The following is a 23,860-nucleotide window of genomic DNA, read 5'->3' on the forward strand; positions in this document are numbered from 1 at the left end:
CCAGGTGTTTGCACTGGCTTACGCACGAGCAACCCCTAGAACCATTACACTGGGCTCCATATGAAGTTGGACTTCAACGTTCATCAATGGTCAGAGGATGATGGGAGTTGTAGTCCAACAACATCTGGTGGGCAACATGTTTGCTGTCCGTACTGTTCTTCCCCAACCTGAGCTCTCAATGGTTGGGTGTGTCGTCATTTAACATGCATGAACTACTGAACTTGTTCCTGTAGATTGCACATTTCCAGAAGGAGATGGAAGAGCTGAAAGGCAGGACAGCCAAAGCTGCCATCGAAGTGGGCACCGAGGAAGAGGAGGAGATGTTGAGGATGGAGTCAAACGACCTCCACACTTTCCTTTTGGAGCTCAAAGAGACAACAGAGGTAAGAGGATTTGGGGGAGGATGTAGCCTCCAGTTGAGAAATGAAAACATACACTCAATTACGAAACAATGGAGTGAACTAACTACTGTATTTAATAAGTGGGACTTGAGGGGCGGCAGGAATCAGAAGGCCATTTCAAACCACTCACTGTGCTTTATGATACTGATTTGGCAACTGTTTCAGGCAAAGCTGAAAATAAAATATATACACCACACAATGAAGAATACAACACCCACCTTGAATTACCAGGGCTACCAAACAGAGCAGACATGGTTAGGATTACACAGAAAATGTCACAGTCTCAGCAATAGTAATACCACCATAATCGTCCCATGCAATCAACAGAATGAGAAGTTCTTCAATTTGTAAAAACCAGGACATAACAAGTAACCCACTCTCAACCCTGAGCTAATTGAGCATGAAGGAAAACTTGGTTGCTGAAAACAATATGCTGTGCCTTAATAAACCACTTCACCCTTGGCTGCACGCCACATGTATTTTCTTTATTTATCATACTTATCCTATTCCCATCAGATTGCACTCTTGAGGAGGAAGTTTGAAAGGGGGTTTGGTGTTCCTGAAGGAGACATACTCTCTCCATTGTGTTGCCTCCGGTAAATAGGTTTGCTGGGTTTTGAGGAACCGTCCCACAAACCTTTTTTGAGCTAGAGACAAAAGTGAGATGACAGAAATGTGCATACAGTGGTACCTCGGGTTAAGAACTTAATTCGTTTTGGAGGTCCATTCTTAACCTGAAACTGTTCTTAACCTGAGGTACCACTTTAGCTAATGGGGCCTCCTGCGCTCCCGCCACGTGATTTCTGTTCTCTTCCTGAAGCAAAGTTCTTAACCTGAGGTACTATTTCTGGGTTAGTGGAGTCTGTAACCTGAAGCGTCTGTAAACCGAGGTACCACTGTACAGCATAGTTCCATCTTCTGGTTAAAGAAGCTTAGTACCATGTCTGAACTGATAACCATAATTTGTGACTGCCTTGGAAACCATGGTCTGAAGGCTGTTTGGGTTTTATTCTTTTGGCAAATCATATATATTTACTGAATGATTTTTAGCCACTTCTTGTTCAAACTTCTCAGAACGACTTTAGAGCAAAAACCCACAGCAAGCCACTTAAAAATTCCAGTGGGAGTAAAATGTCTGGTTTTGAGCTAGGACTGAAAATAAAATAAAGACAGCATCAAGCAAACAGTTTGCCACAGTTGAAGCCTCTAGACCAGGGGAGGGCAGGCTTCCAAGATCTGTTGTTGCTTTTGCTAGAATCCTGATATTCAAACAGAACAGTTGCGAAAGGCACACACTTAAGGACAAATCCCTAGGCTTAGTTTTCTTTAATGTTGAGTACCAGAACAGAACAGCACCATCAGTCCTTCTCACCCAAATCCACCCTGGTTACCTTCTAGCCCAGGCTTTCTTCATTTCAGTAATATATAATGGGGCAGGTTGCTAATGTTATTGTTGCCACTGTTTTTGTTCTATTTATGTTGGGCTTTTGTTTTTTTAAGGGCTTTGTTTTGTCTAATTAGTTTAGCTATGGTTATGGGGTGGCATACAGATGCCAAAAATTTAAAAAAGAAATGAACAGGGAATTGGGATGCAGACCGGCTTGTAGAAGCCTTGTGATTCGTTAGGTCCCACCACCCCTGCCCCTGAAATGTAGAATCCTGTTTGTGGCAGCAGTTTGTGCTGCTGAACTGTGTTGTTGCCCCAGTATAGCTTTCTTCCAGACCTGATGAATTAACATTTCTGTGGAAAAGCCACATATGTATTTTGTGACAAAGAGTTCCACCTACTTCCTGGTGGGTCTTCCTCTCCCTTTGTTCTTTTCTTGTAGTCCCTTCATGCAGACTTTAGCCTCCTGAAGACAAGCCTGCTGGAGGGGTTTGCAGGGCTGGAAGAAGCAAGACAGAAGGACATGCGTGCTCACAGTGCTGAATATCTGCACCTGCTCTATAAGAGGCCTTTGGACCCAAAAAGTGAAGCTCAACTTCAGGTAGGATCCTTGATAGGGCAAGGGGGTCAGAGCTTTGGGAGCCAGGGGGAAATTATAAATGCCTGCTAGGGAGGCAGAGGATGTTCCAAACCCCATGGTCCCCAGCAGGTAATGGTACCTGTTCCAGTTAGAGATGTCACGTAAGCTGCTCCAATCTTTAGCAAGCATTCTCTGCTGCTAGTTGCTCTCTTCTCAGAAGTTAAGCGTGTTTGCTTGGAAATGTTTTGGTAAGAGCTTTGGACAGTGTATATGAATCTCTTATCTCTTCCCCTCCTCTTTTTACTTCCCCAAGAGCCCTGTCAAGTAGAGTAGGCTGAGATATGGTGAGTGGCCCAAGGCAACCCTGTGAGTTTCATGTCTTTGGATATTAGAACCTGGGTTTCCCTAGTCTTAAAAAGGTAAAGGTAAAGGGACCCCTGACCATTAGGTCCAGTTGCGGACGACTCTGGGGTTGCGGTGCTCATCTCACTTTACTGGCCGAGGGAGCCAGCGTACAGCTTCCGGGTCATGTGGCCAGCATGACAAAGCCGCTTCTGGTGAACCAGAGCAGCGCATGGAAACGCCATTTACCTTCCTGCCAGAGCGGTACCTATTTATCTACTTGCACTTTGACGTGGTTTCGAACTGGTAGGTTGGCAGGAGCTGGGACCGAGCAACTGGAGCTTACCTCATCACGGGGATTCGAACCGCCGACCTTCTGATCAGCAAGCCCTAGGCTCTGTGGTTTAACCCACAACGCCACCTGCGTCCCTTTTTAGTCTTAGTCAATCTCTTTATCCACTACCCCAGGGCAGCTATGTTTTGGTCCTTACAGCTGTTGGTGAACCACAACTCCCAGCACCCCTGACTGTTGGCCAGGCTGGCTGGGACTCATGGGAGTTGGAGTCCAACCACATGTGGAGAACCACAGGTTCTCCATTACACTGTACTGCTTCTCTGTGAATACATGTGCAATTCCCCAGATTGGATGGAAACTATTTGTAGACTGGATTGGGTTTTGTGACTACCAGTTGACAGTCCCTATTATTTTTGCTAAAGTGGTCATGGCCCAGATGTAGAAAATTTCCTTTGCATGCAGAAGGTCCCAACTTCAATCCCTGTCATCTCCAGGTAGAGTTGGGAGAGAACCCTGTCTGAAACTCTGGCGAAGTGTTCCAGTCAGTGTAGCCAATACTGAGCTAGTTGGACCAGTAGTTTGACTCAGTACAAGGCAGCTTCCTGTGTAAATTGGCTGTTGATTCAGAACCATGAGGACTAAAATCTTCCTTATGTTTAGGGGGAAATCAATAGCCCAGTGGTAGAGCACCTGCTTTGCATGTAGAAAGTCCCAGATTCAGTCCCCAGCATATCCAAGTAGGGCTGGGAATGTTCCCTGCCTGAAACTCCTGAGAGCCACTGCCAGTCAGTCTAGACAGAACTGAGCTAGATGGACCAATGGCCTGACTCAATTTAAGGCAGCTTCCTACATTTCTGGGGTGAGCAATGCCTCTATTGTACGATTCTCTAAAGGGCAAATTGTTGACCCGCTGGCCTAGAGGCTGTTCTTTAAGCCAATGTCATCTTCTCAACATTTTTCTTTGCTCCATCTTCAAACATGGAAGGCAAAGTTTTTGTAATGAAGTGCCAGTTTAATAATTCCAACCCAATTTTTATAAAGAAAAAGTGGGTTCATCATCGGGGATTGTTTTATCACCACCAAGTGCCATGCTGCTCAATGTGACGGTTTTACAAGGACTTGAGCTGCTGCAGTTAATTTCATGGATGGGGAGGCTGGAAGCCAAATGGGCTTGTAAATACTGGGTTGCCGCAGGGAGTTCCTGCCAATGTGCAAAAAGGTTTTTTCGAACAAGAGACTTCACCTCACTCTGCTTGCGCTTCTCCTCCCCTGGGGTGTCAGAAGTTAAACAAGCTATTTCTCCCCTGTACTGTAAAATATTGAACTGAGCCTTGGCTGGTATTGTGTAATTGACACAGCTTGGATGCATGAGGATAATGTGGGATGCGACCTCTGAGCAGGAACCATAATTAAAACAGTACCTTAGAAGGCTGAATGTAAGGTCAGGGTGTTAGTTAATCTCTTATTGCCCTTGGGGGATACCTCCCTTGCCATAAGAGCCCTGCTGGATCAGGCCAAAGGCCTACCTTCTCCAGCCTCCTGTTCCTACAGTGCCCAACCAGGTGCCCCAGTGGGAAGCCCACAAGCAAAATTGGAGTGCAGCTGCGCTGTCCCTACCTGCGATTCCCAGCAACTGATCACTGGTCAACAACAAATTTGTTGTCTGCGTTTTTCAGATGATTTAGGACGAATCTGATGCGCTGAATCCAAAATTCACATTGGTTTTGCTCAATCAGGTCAAGTTTTTGAGCTATGGCCACATGTCTTTTTTTACGTTTTTGTTCACATGTACGCTTGTGTGGAGCATTTTAGAAGAAGTTGGTGGGGGTAAAATGCCATGTCGAATAATTGTTTTGATTGGAAATGATTACTTTAATGACAAGAAGTATTCAGGTCCGATAGTTCTGGGTGATTATGTCGAAAAGGGATCAGTTTGAAGTCATAAAACCTCGAAATCGTCCATAAATTGGTGCGGCAAATCATAAAGTTGGGGGATCAAAACTAAGTTAATCCTGATCTTCAATCAGCACATCGTCCTGTAGCTCATTGTGATGAAATTCCAGTGCCTATCTTCGGAGAACTTCCTGACATTAGTGACGAAGATGCCTCCAGTGTTGAAGGACATGAAGAAGAAGAAGTGGTTCTTGAAGATGATGCTCCACATCCATTTTCCCAAAAGGAGTTGAATGATCTAGTTCACGACCTCAGCTTGTCAAAGGACTCTGCCGAACTGTAGGCATCCAGATTGAAGGAAAAAACCTGCTCTCTGACAGTGCTCGCATCAGCTTCTTCCGCAACAGGCATCAAGAGTACCTCCGTTTTTTCTCAGAAGAGAAGGACTTGGTGTACTGTGCAGATATTGCGCAGCTTCGGCTCAAGCTTGGAGTGCCACAGTACGAACCCAAAGATTGGAGACTGTTCAGTGACAGCAGCAAGCGATCACTGAAATGTGTTCTGCTACACAACGGCAACCAGTTTGCCTCTATACCCCTGGCTCACTCAAGTACACTGAAGGAGAATTATGAAGCGGTGAAGTATGTGCTGGAGAAAATTGGTTATGATCAGCATAAGTGGTTTATTTGTGTTGACCTGAAGATGGTGAACTTTTTGTTGGGACAACAGTCTGGCTTCACCAAGTACCCTAGTTTTCTGTGCATGTGGGATAGTAGGGACCGTGCTCAGCATTACACGAAGAAGGACTGGCTGTTGTGGGAGAAATTGGTGCCTTGCAAAGAAAGGAACGTCATCAATGACCCTCTGGTGGACAGAGACAGAATACTTTTCCCACCGCTGCATATCAAGCTGGGCTTAATCAAGCAGTTCACCAAGACTCTGGACAAGGATGGTGACTGCTTCACTTACTTGTGCCAGGCTTTTCCAGGATTGACCATGGAGAAGTTGAAAGCTGGAATCTTTGACGGTCCTCAGATCCGTCAGCTCATCAGAGGTCCAGAGTTCGGAAACTCAATGAACGAAGTGGAACTGGAAGCGCGGAAGGCATTTGTTCTGGTAGTGAAGAACTTTCTGGGCAACAATAAGGCCAGAAACTACGCAGAACTTGTCAACAACATGCGGACTGCTTTCAGACACCTGGGCTGCAACATGAGCGTCAAGATGCACTATCTATTTTCACATATGGACCGGTTTCCTGAGAACCTGGGTTCAATGAGTGACGAGGAAGGGGAGAGATTCCATCAGGACATGAAAGAGATGGAGACCAGGTATCAGGGTCGCTGGGACGCAGTCATGATGGCTGACTACTGTTGGACTCTGAAGAGAGACCTCCCTGCCACTGAGCATTCCAGGAGTTCCAAGAAATGGAAGTTCAAGCCCTGAAGTTTGAAAAATGGTGAAGGAACATGCAGTTTACGTGTACTTACCTTTATCAATGACCACCATTCGACTTCCGATTTCCGCCGCGGATAGAAAGGGAGCGTGGAAAGCCTCGTCGGGCTTTTCCGAACAACACTGGGGCTTGGGGGAGTTGCAAAGGCACTGCACCCCCAAAAAATCTCAAGGGGGATACCCTTGAGGGATGGCTAACCGGCAGCGCGGAAGCGGTCCGGCCGTTTTTTCGGGGTTTTTTTCTTGAAGAGCTCGAAGACGACGGGATTGCAAGCACAAGAGGAAGGAACTGACCCCGTGTTGCGATGCCTCCGGCTCTCGCTAGAGAAAGCGGCGAATCTCCAAAAATTTAAGAACGGACCCTTAGTGTGAGAGAAGTATTTTAAAATTAAAATTTTTAAGAACACACTAAGTGAACGCTGGATGTTGAAGGATTAAATTAAGGAATCCATCCCGGTGGAGGAGTTAAAATGGCGCAGGATACAAAGTCGCAGGAGTAAAGGAAGGAAGCAGCCTCTAGTCTGACTGCGTGATTAGAAACGTAATAACCACAGAGCTGATTGAAAGAGCAGCTTGAGACGACAAGTAGAAGTTTAATTTAAAAGAAAACAGGGAAAGCTTGGAAGCTGCGTTAAAAATAACAAAGTTACAGTAAAGACAAGAATAAGGGAAGATTGGCAGAAACGTCTCTTCTCTTTTAAATAAGAACTGCCTAAGTACTCTTTCGATCCTTACTGCTGAAAAACTGGACTTAAGTTAACCCCCTCTTTGCCGTTTTCTTTTTCATTGTTTTTTGCTCTCTGGGAAAGATGCACATTTAAGCGTTGGAGCTAGAAAAAACCAGAAATAATTGGAATGCGGAAAATATCACCCGATAAACCCTGGGAAAATTTGGAAAATAACTTTGAGTGTTAAAAACAGGGGGTTTTACACCCCAGTAGACTATAATTGGATATTTACAACATTTTGAATTGGACATTCACATCTCTTATGGACTTGAAAATATAAACAGGAAATTGGGACAGAATCCGGACCAGTGATTTGGTGACAGAGACGGGACCAGTGATTTCTTCTTTTTTGTGATAGAGACTGAAACAGTGATTTCGTGATAGAGACCGGACCAGTGATTTTGTGATATTGGGATCTAATTGGTTTACAGGTCTGATTTAGATCGTGGATTAAAGCCTGAATTATTAGCCTTACTAAACCTTGGATTAGGACATGGACTAAGTTATAGAATATCCTTTACAAGTGACGGATTAAACCGGCAAGTGGTGGAAGATTAAAGAAATTAAAAGAAATCGGAACTGAACATTAATTAATTATTTAATTATTTAATTTTAAAAAAGGAACTACTGCTCTCCCATCAATCTACGTGGACTTTAGAAAACCACTTTAACAGGAATAACTCATACATAAGTAATAATTATTTGAGTCTTGGAGAAATTTACCAAACTTTCAGAGGGTGTTAATGTTTTAAGGGACGGTTTGGGAAAACACAAACTATATTGTCATATACTATTAATAATACCCTAGGAGGGGGGAATCATTTGAAGAAAAAACAAGAGCCTAAGGAAGGTACTAAGGTGTATAAACAAGACTTTAAGATTGCCAAGGTCGAGATATACTGGGATTATAAGTGAAGCTATTTTTTTTTTTTATTTCTGGACATTTTATTATCCAACTGGATTTGTAACTGTTTATTATAATAGTACATATTTTCTGGTGGTACTCGGAGATATTATGGTTGTACTTTAGGATACAGCTGAATTAATTGACTTCAAAGGTAATACTCTGTCTGAAAAAAAGGAAATACAATAGAAAGTGATATAAAAGAAATTGTAAGAATATAAAATAAGAAAAACAAAATCGCATGGGCGTAATAAGGTAAATTAAAGGAGAGTGGTTAAGACATAGAAAAATAAGAAAGAAAAAAAAAGATTGTGCGCCCCTCAGGGGAGAGACAGAAAATTAACACAGACTATTGTGTAAATAATCACAAAATGTCAGGGAAAAATGGAAAAAAGGTAGCAGGGACTCCTGGAGACAGAAAGGCCTCACGACAAGAGGAAATTAAAGACCTAGACATATTGTGGTTAAAGATCAAAGAGGAATTTAAACAGAGTGAACTACATATGGAAAGTAAATTAGGACAGGTGCAGGAACAGATAGATAAAAAAATTGAAGGAGCTGTGGGAGAACTCACTATTAAAATACAAGACCTATCAGTTAGATCAAAAGTAATAGAGGAATCAAACAAGAAAATTCAAAAAGAAATGAAGGAACATAAAAGGGAGACAGAAAAAAATGAAGGAGGAAATAAGAGATTTGAACAAATCACAAGAACAGATTGAGGATAGCTTATGTGCTGGTCCAGGGGGGAGGTTACCGTGGGGTGAGGTCCAGGACCTGAGTTGAGGGTCGCCAGACAGTCCTCCTCGGGCAAAGCAGGGTCCACAGCGAGAAGCCGGGCAAGGACAGGAACTCTGGGGGAACAGGACTGGATGCTGGCCGAAACAGCTCATCAGCGACGTTGCTCCCGCAACCTGGGACCGGGCTGACTGGCCTTTATCTTCTCTGAGGCCAGGGGCGGTCCCGGCCCCCAGGAGACCCGCCTCTCCTGGCCTTAAGGCGAGCACTCCTCCTGGGAGAAACCAGTTCCCTTCGCCTCTCTGCCCTGAGCCTCTGCAGTTCAGGAGAGGCTGAAGGGTTACTGGACCCAGGGGGAGACTCACCTGTAGGCACTGAGTCCTCAACCACCTCTGCAGCCAGAGTGGATTCACCTGGTGCCTGCTCCTGAGGATCCGGCACCGGTGCAGGCGCTTCAGAATCAAGGCCCTGCCCCAGTTCAGCCGGCCCTGGAGGCGGGGACTCCTGTGCAGGCTGGGATTCCTCCGGTTCAGCCTCTGAATCGGATTCCCAGGCCATCACAATGTGCCTTGTCGCTCCAGAATCGACGACAAATTTTCCTTTGGCCTTTGGAGAAGCAGTGCTAACAAACAAAGCCTTGTTTTTCATTGGCCTAGGCTTTCCACCCCCCTTCTGTTTCTGGCCATCTGCAGGCTTCTTCTTTTGTTTATTTCCAGTCTTTGGGCAAAATTTCTGAAAATGACCTTGGTTCCCACAGTTCCAGCACTTCACAGCTGCCAACGCCTTGGCTCCCCCTGGAGGCTGGAATGCTGTCTCACATTGCTCCCCCTGAAGCGCACAAGCTGACTCAGCTGCAATACTCCTATCATATTCGTTTTGCAAGGTCGCCAAAACCTTTGTAGCAGTGAGGTCCTGCGCAGGAAGAGTTGCCAGCTGGCTTGCCACAACATGATAGCTTTCATCCAGGGAGTCCAGGATAAGGATTGCAAACAGAGACTCAGGCATATTGAAACCTCTATGAGTCAATTCCTGTCTGAGATGCTGCAAATGTAAAACATGGGCTCTAAGGTCTTCCCCTGGCTCCAAACGCTTCCTGTGCAGCTTTCTGAAGTAAAGCAACACAGACCCAGCTTCTTGTCGGAGATGACAGGCCTTAAGCCCTTCCCACATCTCACGGGCACTGGCCTTTCCAGCCAGGGTGATTAACTCTTCAGGAGCTACCGAGAGCAAAATTATTCACATGGCTCTTGAATCCTGTGCCTCCCATTCATCTGTCAAAGGGGCTGGGGGGTCCTCAGAAATAGTTTTCCACACACCAAGCCTTCTCATCTGGCCCTCACAGTACCTTGCCCAGGTCTGATAATTGTGGCCATTGAGCTTTGGGCACGGAGCACCATCACAGCTTAGCTATGACAGAAATGCGTCAGAAACAACTCAATTTAAAATTCAGAGGAGTAGAAGAAGAAATCCATGAGAATATAAAAGAAAAAATGATAAGAGAATTAGCAAAATGGTTGGAAATAAAAGAGGAAGAAGTAGCCTGTACTGTAGAAAGCGCATTTAGAATAAGGGTGAAATCCCAGCAGCTCAAACTAAAAAAATCTCCTGGTGATTGTTTGATGATTTTCAACTCAATTGAGATGAAAAATATGATATTAAGAACAAGTTACCGAAAAAAATTAATAATTGAAAACAGAACAATTATTATATACAAAGAAATACCAATTAGACTTTTGCTTAAAAGACAAGGATACCGACAAATAGTAAGTGTCTTACAGAGAAACAATATACAATATAGATGGGAGTTCCCCAAAGGAATTACCTTCTATTATAAAGATAAAAGATTCAGATTGACAGATACACAAGAAGCAGAAAATTTTTTGAGAAGATATGAGAAGGAGCTAGGAAAAGGGGAAGAAAGGTACGGAGGAGGAGGGAGATATACAGAAAGGAGGAAGGAAAAGAAGGCAAAAAACACAGAGAAGCAAAAGAGAGAGAGAGAAGAGGAAGAAGAGGAAGTGGAAGAGGAAGGAGCAGCAGGAGGAGAAGAAGAGGAGGAGGAAGAAGAAGAGTTAACGGAGAAGAGGTTGACTAGAATATAAATTAAAGTCAAACAATATAATGTCGTTAAAGGTTCTGTCCTGGAATGTAAATGGTTTGAACGAAAAATCTAAAAGGAATAAAATTCAAAAGGTGTTAAAGAATAAAAATTATGATGTGATCTGTTTTCAGGAAACACACATGGCAAAAAAACACAAACATATACTAGCAAATAAAAGGTTGGGGGTAGAGTTTGTTAATTCAGACACTAATAAAAAAAGAGGAGTTGTGATATACGTGAAGGAGAAATGGGACCCAATATTAATATGTAAGGACGATGAAGGAAGGATCTTAGGAGTACAAATCAACCATCAGGGAGAAAAGATTAACGTTATAAATGTCTATGCACCAAATATGAATAAAGCTGAATTCTTTAAAAAATTGGAACCAATGCTAACAGAATTGGAGGATCATAAGATGATTTTACTTGGAGATTTGAATGCCGTGCCAACACCTGAATTAGATAGAAGCGTGAAAAGAAGAAAACTTAAGCAGGGGAAATTACCAAGAACATTTAATAATCTGGTGGAAAATCTAGATCTGATAGACATCTGGAGACATAAAAATCCAACAACGAAACAATATACACACCTGTCAGAACCACACCAAAGTTGGGCCAGGTTGGATCAAATATGGGTCTCAAGAGAATTAACATTAAGAGCACTTAAATGTGAAATCCAACCCAGAACTCTTTCAGATCATAGCTCAGTAACGTTGGAGATAAAAAGCAGATTACAAGGAACATACAGATGGAGAATGAACGATTATCTTTTTGAAAATGAGGAAATAATTGAGAAGGCCAAAAGAACGTTAAAAGAATATTTTGAGATGAATTTAAATAAAGAGACTAATATAGAGATAGTTTGGGATGCCAGTAAGGCAGTGTTAAGAGGATTTTTAATTAATCAGAACAGCCATAGGAAAAAGTTAAGAGAGCAAAAAAAAAAAGAAGAAATAATCAATTAAGAGATTGCGAAAGAAAACTAGCAATAAATCCAACTGAGGAGCAGGTTAAACAAACTTATAGAATATTGCAAACGCAATACTCAAATTTAGTAGGCCAAGAAGTAGAATGGAGAATCAAGATATGGAAGCAAAAATTCTTTGAATCAGCAAATAAAACCGGAAAATTATTAGCGTTGCAATTACGAAAAAACAAAAAACAAAATATGATCAACAAATTAAGAATAGAAGAGCAAATTGTGGAAGAACCTAAGAAAATAAAGGAAAATTTCATCAAATTTTATGGAAAATTATATAAAGGAGAAAAAGAAGACAGCACAGAAATAAAGAAATATTTAGAAGAAAATAGACTAAAAGGATTAACAGAAGAAGAAATAACACAATTAAATAATCCTATAAAAATTGAAGAAATCCAGGATGCGATAAAAAGAATGAAATTAGGAAAGGCTCCAGGGCCTGACGGCCTTTCAGCTAAATACTACAAAGTTCTAGAGGAATATTTAGCCCCGGTGCTGTGCAAAGTAGCGAATAACATCTTAAGCGGCGGAAAGACACCAGACTCATGGAAGGAAGCCTATATTACATTAATATCTAAGCCTGACACAGATAAATTAGATATGAAAAACTACAGACCAATATCATTATTAAATAATGATTATAAATTATTTGCGGAAGTAATGGCCAACCGTCTTAAGAAATGTTTAAGAAACCTTATCCATACAGATCAAGTCGGATTCTTACCCAATAGACAATTAAAAGACAACATAAGACATATAATTAACATCATTGAATATCTAGAGGCCAAGAATGAAATACCTGCGGCACTAATTTTTATTGATGCCGAAAAGGCCTTCGATAATGTGTCTTGGCAATTCCTTGTAAGATGTCTAGAAACAGTAGGGATAAAAGCTATTTACTCAAGCCAGAAAGCAAAATTGATTATTAATAATGATTTAACTGATTATTTCGAAATTTCAAAGGGTACGAGACAGGGGTGCCCTCTATCACCTCTTTTATTTATAATGATACTAGAAATTATAGCAAATAAGATAAGAACAACTCCAGAAATACGTGGAATTAAAATTGGAAAAAAAGAATACAAACTGAAAGCATACACTGATGATCTGATGGTATCATTAGAAGATCCACAAAAAAGTGTCCATAAGGTAATAGAATTGTTAGAAGAATTTGGAAAGTTATCGGGTTTTAAGTTAAACAAATCAAAAACTAAAATGATGACGAAGAACATGGAAGAAGCTATGAAAAACCAGCTAGAGGCTAAAATTGGAATTAAAGCGGTAAAAAAAGTAAAATACCCAGGAATTTGGCTAACTATGAAGAACATAAATTTAATGACGGACAATTATGAAACAACCTGGAAAGAAATTAAAAAAGATTTAGATATATGGAACAGAATAAAATTATCATGGTCAGGAAGAATGGCCGCAATTAAGATGAATATACTTCCAAAGTTGTTATTTCTATTTCAAAATATTCCGGTGATAAAAGGAAACAAAGTATTTAAAGATTGGCAGAAAATTTTATCTAAATTCATTTGGCAGGGGAAAAGGCCTAGAATTAAATTTAAATTGCTTACAGATAGAAGAGAAAGAGGAGGTTTTGCGGTACCAAATTTGAAACTGTATTACGAGGCCTCATGCCTCTGTTGGATTAAAGAATGGATTGTAATAAAAAACACTGACCTACTAGATTTAGAAGGCTTTAACACCAGATTCGGTTGGCACGCATATTTGTGGCATAATAAAGCAAAAGTACATAAAGAATTCTCCAGTCACATCATTAGAGGACCTCTGCTAGAGGTTTGGGAAAGAAATAAAAATCTTCTTGAAAGGAAAACTCCCTGGTGGTTGTCACCAATAGATATTTTAACAATTAAAAAAACAAACATAGAAGGTAAGAGATGGACATATGAAGATTTATTGGTGAGAACAGAAAAAGGTTGGCAGATCAAAACGTATGAAGGACTAGGAGATAAATTAATGAGTTGGTTACAATTCCATCAAATTAATGCACTGTGGACAGAAGATAAAAAGATCGGGATAAACGGAAAAAAATCAAGATTCCAGATAGAAATACTGGAAGGAAATTCAAAACTCTTATCAAAAATGTATAATCAACTGTTAGAATGGGATACTAAGGACGAGGAAATAAAAGAAGTTATGGTGAAATGGGCGATAGATCTGGGATATAATTTGGAATACAATAGTTGGATTAAGCTCTGGAATAAAGATATGAAGTTCACTGCTTGTGTTGCCTTAAGAGAAAACATGGAAAAAATGATGTACAGATGGTACATCACCCCTGTAAAATTAGGGAAAATCTATAAGAATGGAGATAAAATGTGCTGGAGGTGTAAAAACAAGGAAGGTAGTTTTTACCACATGTGGTGGACTTGTGAAAAAATCAAGAACTTCTGGGAGCTCATTTATAATGAACTAAAAAAAATGTTTAAATATACTTTTGTTAAAAAACCTGAAAATTTTCTTCTGGGAATGATTGGCAATGAAATTAAGAAAGAGGACCAGACCTTATTCCAGTACGCAACAACAGCTGCTAGAATTTTAATCGCCCAAAATTGGAAATCAACCAATATCCCAACAGTAAGAGATTGGCAAAGTAAATTATTTGAATATTCAGAATTGGCAAAATTAACACAAAAAATTAGAGACCAGAAAGAAACAAAGTTTATTAAAGAATGGAATAAATTCATAACCTATATTGAAGTAGATTTTAAAAATCCAAAGATCACAGTAGGCTTAATATAACCCCTCGACATACAAAATTTTTAAAGAAAATCTGCGGGGGAAAATGTATTACATAACCCAAAACTGAGGTGGAGGGAAGTCAATAATTTACATGTTCGTCTTTGTGTTGTTTTTTTTTGTTTTCTTATAATTAAGTTATGTTGTTCTTATTATTGTTTCTTTTCCGGTGAAGAATTTATTTTCTGTACATATGTGTGTGTATATGTGTGTATGAAAATTAATAAAGAAAAATTGAAAAAAAAATCAATGCCCACCATTCAGTTTACAGTAATCGATGTTTCTATCAGGTAATCAATATATGTTGTTGGAAAAACATTTTTTTATCTTAAAAACATATTTAGGATGAGATGTGTTGACAAAAATCAGCTGATAATGCCACAAAAATGTAATCGATTTTGTCACAAGATCTGATTTTTTTCAAATCAACATAGCACAAAAACCTGACCTGATGGAGAGAAACAGATGCCATTTCCTGATGCAAAAATACCCTAAAGCAGTTGTAGAAATCTAGACAACATTCAAAAAGTAAAAAATTGTTGCCCAGTGAATCAGAGGCATACTGCCTTTTTTTTTGCTATAAGAAATTAATATTGAGGCATTTCTCTCTCCCTCTCTCTCTCTCTCTCTCTCTCTCTCACACACACACACACACACACTTTTGACAATGCTCTTCAAAATAGCAACACATCTTTGCCAAAAGCAGCTGCCATCTCTCCCTACAAGTGTAGCAGCCAGCAAATCAATATCTTCCGCAGCCCTTCTGAGCTCTGAAGCCAGTGGAACAAGCACATTCATTAAACTAAAGAAGCCTTTTTGGGGACAATTTTCAATCATTCATGCACACCAGTTGAGGCTCCAGCAGGCCCCCTGCAGGCAATAATCATCTTCCCCAAATGGCACATCTAAATTAAAATAGGGCATTGAGTCAATGTTGCTTGAATAAAGATGTGACTCTAGATTTGTAACGTGATATAGTTAAGCAGAATCTGGCTGGATTCGACTGAAGGCCTGTCTGGCTCAGCATCCTTTTCTCACAGTGGCCAATCAGATGACTCTTTGGAGCCCATGAACAGCAACAGCCCTTTCCACTTTGGCCCCATTTTCTTGAAACCACTTCCATCATTAAATAACCCTTTTCAGTATACAAAATGCTTGAAGGTTCACTTTGCCCTCCCAGCACCACTGTGAGTTAGGCTTGAGACAGGTCTAGGCATGCAGCAGAGTGAGGTGCAGGCTGAGGGAGGACAGATCTGGTTTACATAAATCAAGAAAGACACCCTGGTTTTCTCAAATTCATCCTTTATTTCTGCAAACTTCTTTGTACTCTACTATGGTACGTCAAGCCCTCTAACAATGCTTTTTCCCAAATCCCAGCCAACCAGCCTTTCCAAAAGCTCCAGTGTCTTCCAGTGATTGGCTAGTTCCAGATGTGAAGCTGCAAGTTTCTGATTGGACTATTTTAGTATCCTCAGACTGCCCAATCACCAATAAGGCTAAAGCCGGGTCAGAGAAGATAGAAATGTTTTTAAATAAATGCCTTCTCTAAGGTTGTTTGCACTAATTCTTTGGTTATTTATGCATCCTGCCCCACCTTTCCTCAACTGGGTGCCAGAAGCCTCATTGAAATCTAGATAAATCACAGTCTGTCATTAACCACAGAAGGAAACCAAATCAGTATGGTTGTAAACTCTTGATAATCCTAATAATTTCTGAAACACCACACACACACACACACACACACACACACACACACACACACACTTGTATAGTGTCCTGAGTAGATTAAAAATGATTCTAAATTCCCCACCCTCTTTTTTTCTGGGCAGGAAATCCGGCGCTTACACCAGTACGTGAAATTTGCTGTTCAGGATGTGAACGATGTCCTGGATTTGGAGTGGGATCGGCACCTGAAACACCAAAAAAAGCAGAAGTGAGTTTTAAAGCTTACTTCTTAGCTAAGTGATACTCAAAAAACCAAGTGTCTTCTCGAGGCTGAGCTCCCTGTTTCCCATCAAAAATATCAGGTTATTAGTTTCACTTAAGGAATAGTTCAGGCTCCAGGTTCACCTCATTTGCTATCCTTTAACCACAGGGTTGGTTGGAGGTGTTGAATGGTCACTGTAAAATGTGAAGGTTCATTATTGTTTCACAAGTTGTGTATGTCTTTAAGGGCCAGGGCAAATAACGAGACCCAGTCTTACAGCTGTGAAACATAGCAGGTGCTGCTAGGTTGTGTTAATTAAGCTGTGTCAGCATTTGGGCATAGTATATAAGGAGCAGCACCTAGCTCCCTCCTCACCTTGGGGGAATGGGTTGGTGGTTGGGTCTGGTTTGTTGTTGATGTATTTAGTGTATAAGGAGTTTTTGTTATTAAAACCTTGTTTAAGTTATTTTTGAGTCCCTTTTTAATGCATGGTCTCCCCAGCAAGCGCTCTGCAGCGCTACTAAACTGCAAATAGCCAACAGGAGGACCCCCCTGAAGGCCACTTTCTAGTCCAGCTTCCTGATCAGAAGTCTGGAGCTAGAGCATTCCCAGCATATGGTTGGTCTGGCCTCCTGTGCATAATCATCTAACCCAGGAGTTCTGTATGAGGTAGGAATTGGGTCTTTAGTGTAGGGGGGCTGCTTTATGGAATCCTCTGCTGCAATGTAAGGGCAGTCACCCTCTCTGTTTCCTTCTCTGCTCCTGTTGAAGACCTTCCTCTTCCAACTAGCCTTTCAAGAGAATATATTATTTATTTCACCCTTCATTCAAATATCATAGTGCGGTTTGCAACATAAAAACACAAATATCTAGCATAATAACAAATCCCAGTTGGTGCAGTAATAAAACTGCTGGCACATTTTCAAAGCTAAGCAGAGTCCAGTTTCAGGTTTCAAATTGGATGAGGGGACTGACTGGGTTGAGATTCTTGCATTGCAGGGAGTTGGACCAGATGACCCTCTGGGTCCCTTCCACTTCCTCAGTTCTACAATTCGATGGTATTATAAAACAAAACAAAATCCCTTATAAGAAAAGCCCTGCTGGTTTATGCCAATGGTCCATCCTGTTCTCACGGTGGCCAACCAGATGCCTGTAGGAAACCGATAAGCAGCATTTAAGGACACGAGCACTCCCTTCCTGTGGTCTCCATCTGCAGATATTTGTAGCGTTATTCTCTGACCTACCATTTACAATCTGCATTTGTGTTGGTACTCCTTTTAACTGTTTTAATATATGACATTGTTCTTTAAATGTTTGCATTTTTTTTGTTGTGTTGTTCTCTGTTCTTTTGCCTCTCTCTTTCTCTCCCTGTTGAAATTTGGTTTCTGGTTTTTCCTTTTCCAAATAGGCGCTTACTGGTACCTGAGCGCGAGACTCTCTTCAACGCCGTCACCAAGAACTGGGAGATTATTGACCAGCAGCTGAAACGGCTGAAGAATTTGGTGGGCAGCCTGCAGGAGCTCCGCTTGTACAATCAGACGCTGTGGTGGAGCCTATCCACTACCACCTCTTCTAGCAGCAGCATACAAAGGTGGGCATTGCTCAAGAAACCCCCCAAGCAGCTTTGCTTTCCCCCTCTGCAGTGCATTGGTTCGTCTGAGTGCTGGGTCCAAAGCTTTGCCAAAGAAGGAACATTGTGTCCAACCTAATTTTTGCTCAGCGTAGACACTGAAAAGAATGAAGATAACTAAATTAGGTCCATTGATTTCAAGAGGTCTACTATTTGAGTTGAACACCATCCATTGAAATTAATGGATTTATGTTGGTTATGTCTGTTAATTTCAATGGGTCTAATGTTAGATGTAAGCCACATTTTCCTTCCTTGTGTTTGGGTCTACAGTGGTACCTCAGGTTAAGAACTTAATTCGTTCTGGAGGTCCTTTCTTAACCTGAAACTGTTCTTAACCTGAAGCTCCACTTTAGCTAATGGGGCCTCCCGCTGCCGCTGCGCCGCCACCGCGCGATTTCTGTTCTCATCCTGAAGCAAAGTTCTTAACCCGAGGTACTATTTCTGGGTTAGTGGAGTCTGTAACCTGAAGCGTCTGTAACCCAAGGTACCACTGTAGATGGAATGGAAAGCTTGTGTGTGTGTACATACTTTTTTTAAAGAGCGTGTATCTAGTGCTTAAGGCCCCAAAGGGTGCTGGTGAATAATAGAGAACTTGGCAGTGAGACAAACTAAGTAGGCTTTTGAGATTTCAGGGATTGTGGACTGAAACGGATACCTGTGTTGATCCATGTTCCACCCCCACACTCCTCCAACCCCTCACCAGCCCTATCCAGCTCTCTGTGTCTGTTCAATTTGAATGACGGTGACTTTTAGTCCGTGGATTCTGCTAGAAACCGTATCCCACCGTCCTTTATACTGAGCACAGTCATACGTCTTTACATGTCTAGAAGGTGCTTCCATTTGCCCAGGGGGCTTTGAGGTGTTCAGATTTCACCACTACCTTCCCCATCCCCAAGTACCACATTCTGTACTATGGGAGTCCCCTCCCCACAAAGAATAACATATCAGGGCGGCTTTTATGATGTGTAAGGGACTCAAGTTAGAGGGAAGGAGGTGGAAAAGTCCATTCCATGAGCAGATTCCACTCACAGAACTTGGAATCCAACCTCTTCTAACTGATAATGCAGGTGGATCTTCTTGTCCTGCTGGCCAGTTTAGTGTTCCTCAAAGGAATATGCCTGTAAACACTAGTTTCCTGTGAGTTGCTTGCTTTTCTCTCTCCAGATGTACTTAAATGTCTAAATAGAATAGCGTAGTGGTTAAGAGCTGTGAGCTAAAAAAGGCCCCTCTCTACTCAATATTTACAGTAGCTGAGTTCACTGGAAGCCAGCCTACATAAAGAGTTCTCATAAAACAGGTGGTGGGGGACCTTTGGCCCTCCAAATGTGGTTGAACTACAGCTACCATCCACCCCTGGCCAATAGCCAAGGGGTGGGTGGTGGGAGTCATTGTTCAGAACATCTTGAGGATCAAAGATTCCCTACTGGTTGTTTTTTTTTTAAAAAAAATTTAAAACAGTAAATGCCTGCAAATCCAGCTCTATTTATGGGAAAACTGAAGTGATTGTTTCAGGCTTTGGATGCTTGGACGTGGGGGCAGGCATAGTAGCTGTTGATATTTCCACCCCCTCCCATTGTAAGAATCTCCTGATGTTTTCAGAAAGAAGGGGGCGAAAACTGCTCTTCGCTTCTTCCCTCCTGCCTGACTCTGTGGAGAGTCTGTGTGTTATCTATGTAGAGATTAGATGGCTGAGTGAGAGCTGTAACACTCATGCAAGCCAGTAGCTCTTTAGTTTTTAGTTTGTAGCAGCTATTAGAAAATAAAGAAGTTATGGTTCACAGCTTTGTTCCATGTTGTTCATACTCTGCTGACTTTGGTACTCACAACTCACAGTTGTGGGTCCAGTGCACTTAGACCTGCTTTCCAGGATTGGAAGGTCTCTGGAAGTGCTCCAGTTTGCCTAGCCCAGTCAGGGCAGAACCAGTTGTTGAGCCCAGTCACTGGCATCGGCTCAAAGGCGTACTGACAGTAGCAGCCCCCATTCCCCTCTGTTGAAGGACTGAGCTCAGTGTGTGCATGCCATGTGGCCTGTCCGGGATCCCCTAACCTAGAGGTTTTCAACCTTTTTGAGTCCACAGCTCCCTTGACCAACTACATTCTTTCTGCAGCACCCCTGTGGGGCTCAGGAGCCCAAGTTATGTCACCCCTTGCCTGAAGGGCTAGCATCCTCTCACCCTTTCCCAAACACCCTCCCTTGTGGAGTGTTCCCTCAGCCTCCTTTCCTCTCCCCTCTCCTTGGGAGTCCTCCAAGCAGCTGCCACCACCACCCCTAGTCTCTGAACTCCACCCCCCCATCCCAAAGAGAGTTGCCTCCTCACGCTGCCGTGCAGGGGCCTGGGAAGAGGATTCCCCCAGCCTTAGCCCAACTGAGACTGGCCAAAGGTGAACATGAGGCCAGCCCCTTATTCACCTTGAGAGGCAACAGTGGTCACTGCCGGGCATGCATGGTGGAAAGGCTCCCCTTCGGCACTGGACACTCAGCTTCCAGGCAAGCCTTGCACACAGCAAGCACAAGAAAGGCCAGTGCAATGCCTGCCTGCTCAGCCTCCCACTTGTCTCTCCATTCCCAACAGCAAGGGCTGTCGGACTGGCTGGCTGGGCTCTCTCGCCCGCTTGTTTGCTTACTCTGAGGCCGCTTCAGCTCCTGGCAACCCCTGGGCCAGCTGGAAAAGGCCTTGGAAGGGAGCAGGCCCTGCAGTCCTCACTACAGCCAATGGTCCAAGGCCTCACTGCCACACATAAGGCAAGCATCTCCCAAATGTACATGCTTTAATCTCTCTTTAATTGCTCTTTAATTGTTATTTCTTTTAAAAGGTTTTAAATTTTGTTTTGGGTTTTGTAATGCTAATTTTACTATTTCTTTTAAACTGCTTCAAGGTTTTATTTATTACAATCAGGCAGTGTGTGTGTGTATAGGGTTAATCAAACCAGGTAATTTTATTGTTTTTGCTTTACTTTTTGTAAGCCACTTAGAGGTTCCATTTACAATTAAGTGCTATATTGTTGTTAAATAAAATACGGTCATATTTTTCCTCTTCTAAGTGTCAGTAAGCATATAGGTAAGATGCATTGGCAACTTAGTGTCTTCCCCTGCACCTCATCATAGTATTACATTTTTTGCTTCAGTTTCTTTTCCATCATCTGAGGAAGAGCTTTGATAAATGTTGCTGTAGATGCCCCTGGTTTGTATATGAACTAAAATCGTACTGCAGTGCATGAAAATTGAGCTAAAATTGGTATTCAGCCAAGCTGCATTCCAAGTAGAGACATTGAAATTTAACGAAATCAGCCATGTCCATTAATTTAGATAGGTATACTCTAAGTAGGACTAATGTTGGGTTCATCCCCATAAATATTTTAGTTTTGCCTTTAGCTAATTTTAAGTTGCTGAGACCACATTTCTGCCATGGCTCATTTCTGCGCCAAGAATCCAACATTAGTTGTGCTTTTTGAGTTCTTCAGAAACAGTAAATAGGATCTGATTGATGCCTGGCTTCTTTTTTTCGCCTTTCCCTCCCTGCTGCTTTTCTAACTCTCATCAACTCAGCCTTGACAGTGAACTGGAGAGCCTAAGTAACGCCTTGACAAAAGCTACTCTTCAACCTTCCACCAGAACTTCAAAATCACCAGGTAGTGACTACATTGGTCTGTTGTCCTGTCCTTGTGTAGTGCTAATGTGTGTGGGTTTGTTTTCTGTGTAACAAGCACACTTTAGGAAATCATTGCAGAGATAATCATCGGTCTTGATTACTGTATAATAACACTGGGCAACAATTTTTTACTTTTTGAATGTTGTCTAGATTTCTACAACTGATTTAGGGTATTATTGCACTGCTGAATCAGGAAATGGCATCCGTTTCTCTCCATCAGGTCAGGTTTACTGTAAACTGAATGGTGGGCATTGATAAAGGTAAGTACACGTAAACTGCACGTTCCTTCACCATTTTTCAAACTTCAGGGCTTGAACTTCCGTTTCTTGGAACTCCTGGAATGCTCAGTGGCAGGGAGGTCTCTCTTCAGAGTCCAACAGTAGTCAGCCATCATGACTGCGTCCCAGCGACCCTGATACCTGGTCTCCATCTCTTTCATGTCCTGATGGAATCTCTCCCCCTGCTCGTCACTCATTGAACCCAGGTTCTCAGGAAACGGGTCCATATGTGAAAAGAGGTAGTGCATCTTGACGCTCATGTTGCAGCCCAGGTTTCTGAAAGCAGTCAGCATGTTGTTGACAAGTTCTGCGTAGTTTCTGGCCTTATTGTTGCCCAGAAAGTTCTTCACTACCAGAACAAATGCCTTCCTCGCTTCCAGTTCCACTTCGTTCATTGAGTTTCCGAACTCTGGATCTCTGATGAGCTGACGGATCTGAGGACCGTCAAAGATGCCAGCTTTCAACTTCTCCATGGTCAATCCTGGAAAAGCCTGGCACAAGTAAGTGAAGCAGTCACCATCCTTGTCCAGAGCCTTGGTGAACTGCTTGATTAAGCCGAGCTTGATGTGCAGTGGTGGGAAGCGTATTCTGTCTCTGTCCACCAGAGGGTCGTTGATGACGTTCCTTTTTCTGCAAGGCACCAATTCCTCCCGCACAGGCCGGTCCTTCTTCGTGTAATGCTGAGCACGGTCCCTACTATCCCACATGCACAGAAAACATGGGTACTTGGTGAAGCCAGACTGTTGTCCCAACAAAAAGTTCACCATCTTCAGGTCAACACAAATAAACCACTTATGCTGATCATAACCAATTTTCTCCAGCACATACTTCACCGCTTCATAGTTCTTCAGTATACTTGAGTGAGCCAGGGGTATAGAGGCAAACTGGTTGCCGTTGTGTAGCAGAACACATTTCAGTGATCGCTTGCTGCTGTCACTGAACAGTCTTCAATCTTTGGGTTCGTACTGTGGCACTCCAAGTTTGAGCCGAAGCTGCGCAATATCTGCACAGTACACCAAGTCCTCCTCTTCTGAGAAAAAACGGAGGTACTCTTGATGCCTGTTGCGGAAGAAGCTGATGCGAGCACTGTCAGCAGGTTTTTTCCTTCAGTCTGGATGCCTACAGTTCGGCAGAGTCCTTTGACAAGCTGAGGTCTTGAACTAGATCATTCAACTCCTTTTGGGAAAATGGATGTGGAGCATCCTCTTCAAGAACCACTTCTTCTTCTTCATGTCCTTCAACACTGGAGGCATCTTCGTCACTAATGTCAGGAAGTTCTCCGAAGATAGGCACTGGAATTTCATCACAATGAGCTACAGGACGATGTGCTGATTGAAGATCAGGATACTTCATGGGGCGGCTGCCCCATTAACTTAGTTTTGATCCCCCAACTTTATGCTTTGCTGCACCAATTTATGGAAGATTTCGAGATTTTATGACTTCAAACTGATCCCTTTTCGACATAATCACCCAGAACTATCGGACCTGAATACTTCTTGTCATTAAAATAATCATTTCCAATCAAAACAATTATTCGACATGGCATTTTACCCCCACCAACTTATTCTATTTTTTTTTTTAAATAATATTTATTAGATTTTCGGGGGGGGGGGAGAATTACACAAAAACAAGAAAAGTAAAAACAAAGAACAGAAGTAAAAATACAGGAAAAATACAAAATACAGAATAAAAGAATAAAAAACACTTAACAAGAAAAAAAGAAAAATCAATTTTTCTATACCTTATATTCATATCCTTGTTTCCCTGACCTCCTCATACCTCCCTTTTTTGTATTCCAGTTCAATTAGT

General features: G+C 42.2%; 1 protein-coding gene across 1 annotated transcript in view; it reads left to right on the forward strand.

Annotated features, from left to right (window-relative positions):
• Positions 1-23,860, forward strand: part of LOC308467638 (nuclear pore complex protein Nup214-like) — a 254,499-nt gene that overhangs the window by 67,783 nt on the left and 162,856 nt on the right. Inside the window, exons 16-20 of the mRNA XM_080989369.1 lie at positions 234-383; positions 2,231-2,389; positions 16,396-16,499; positions 17,902-18,084; positions 21,671-21,753. Of these exons, the coding sequence (XP_080845495.1) occupies positions 234-383; positions 2,231-2,389; positions 16,396-16,499; positions 17,902-18,084; positions 21,671-21,753 (679 nt within the window). The remainder of the gene's footprint in view (positions 1-233; positions 384-2,230; positions 2,390-16,395; positions 16,500-17,901; positions 18,085-21,670; positions 21,754-23,860) is intronic.

The sequence above is a fragment of the Podarcis pityusensis genome, assembly GCF_964106645.2.
Source record: "Podarcis pityusensis genome assembly, chromosome: W".
Taxonomy (NCBI): Eukaryota; Metazoa; Chordata; class Lepidosauria; order Squamata; family Lacertidae; genus Podarcis; species Podarcis pityusensis.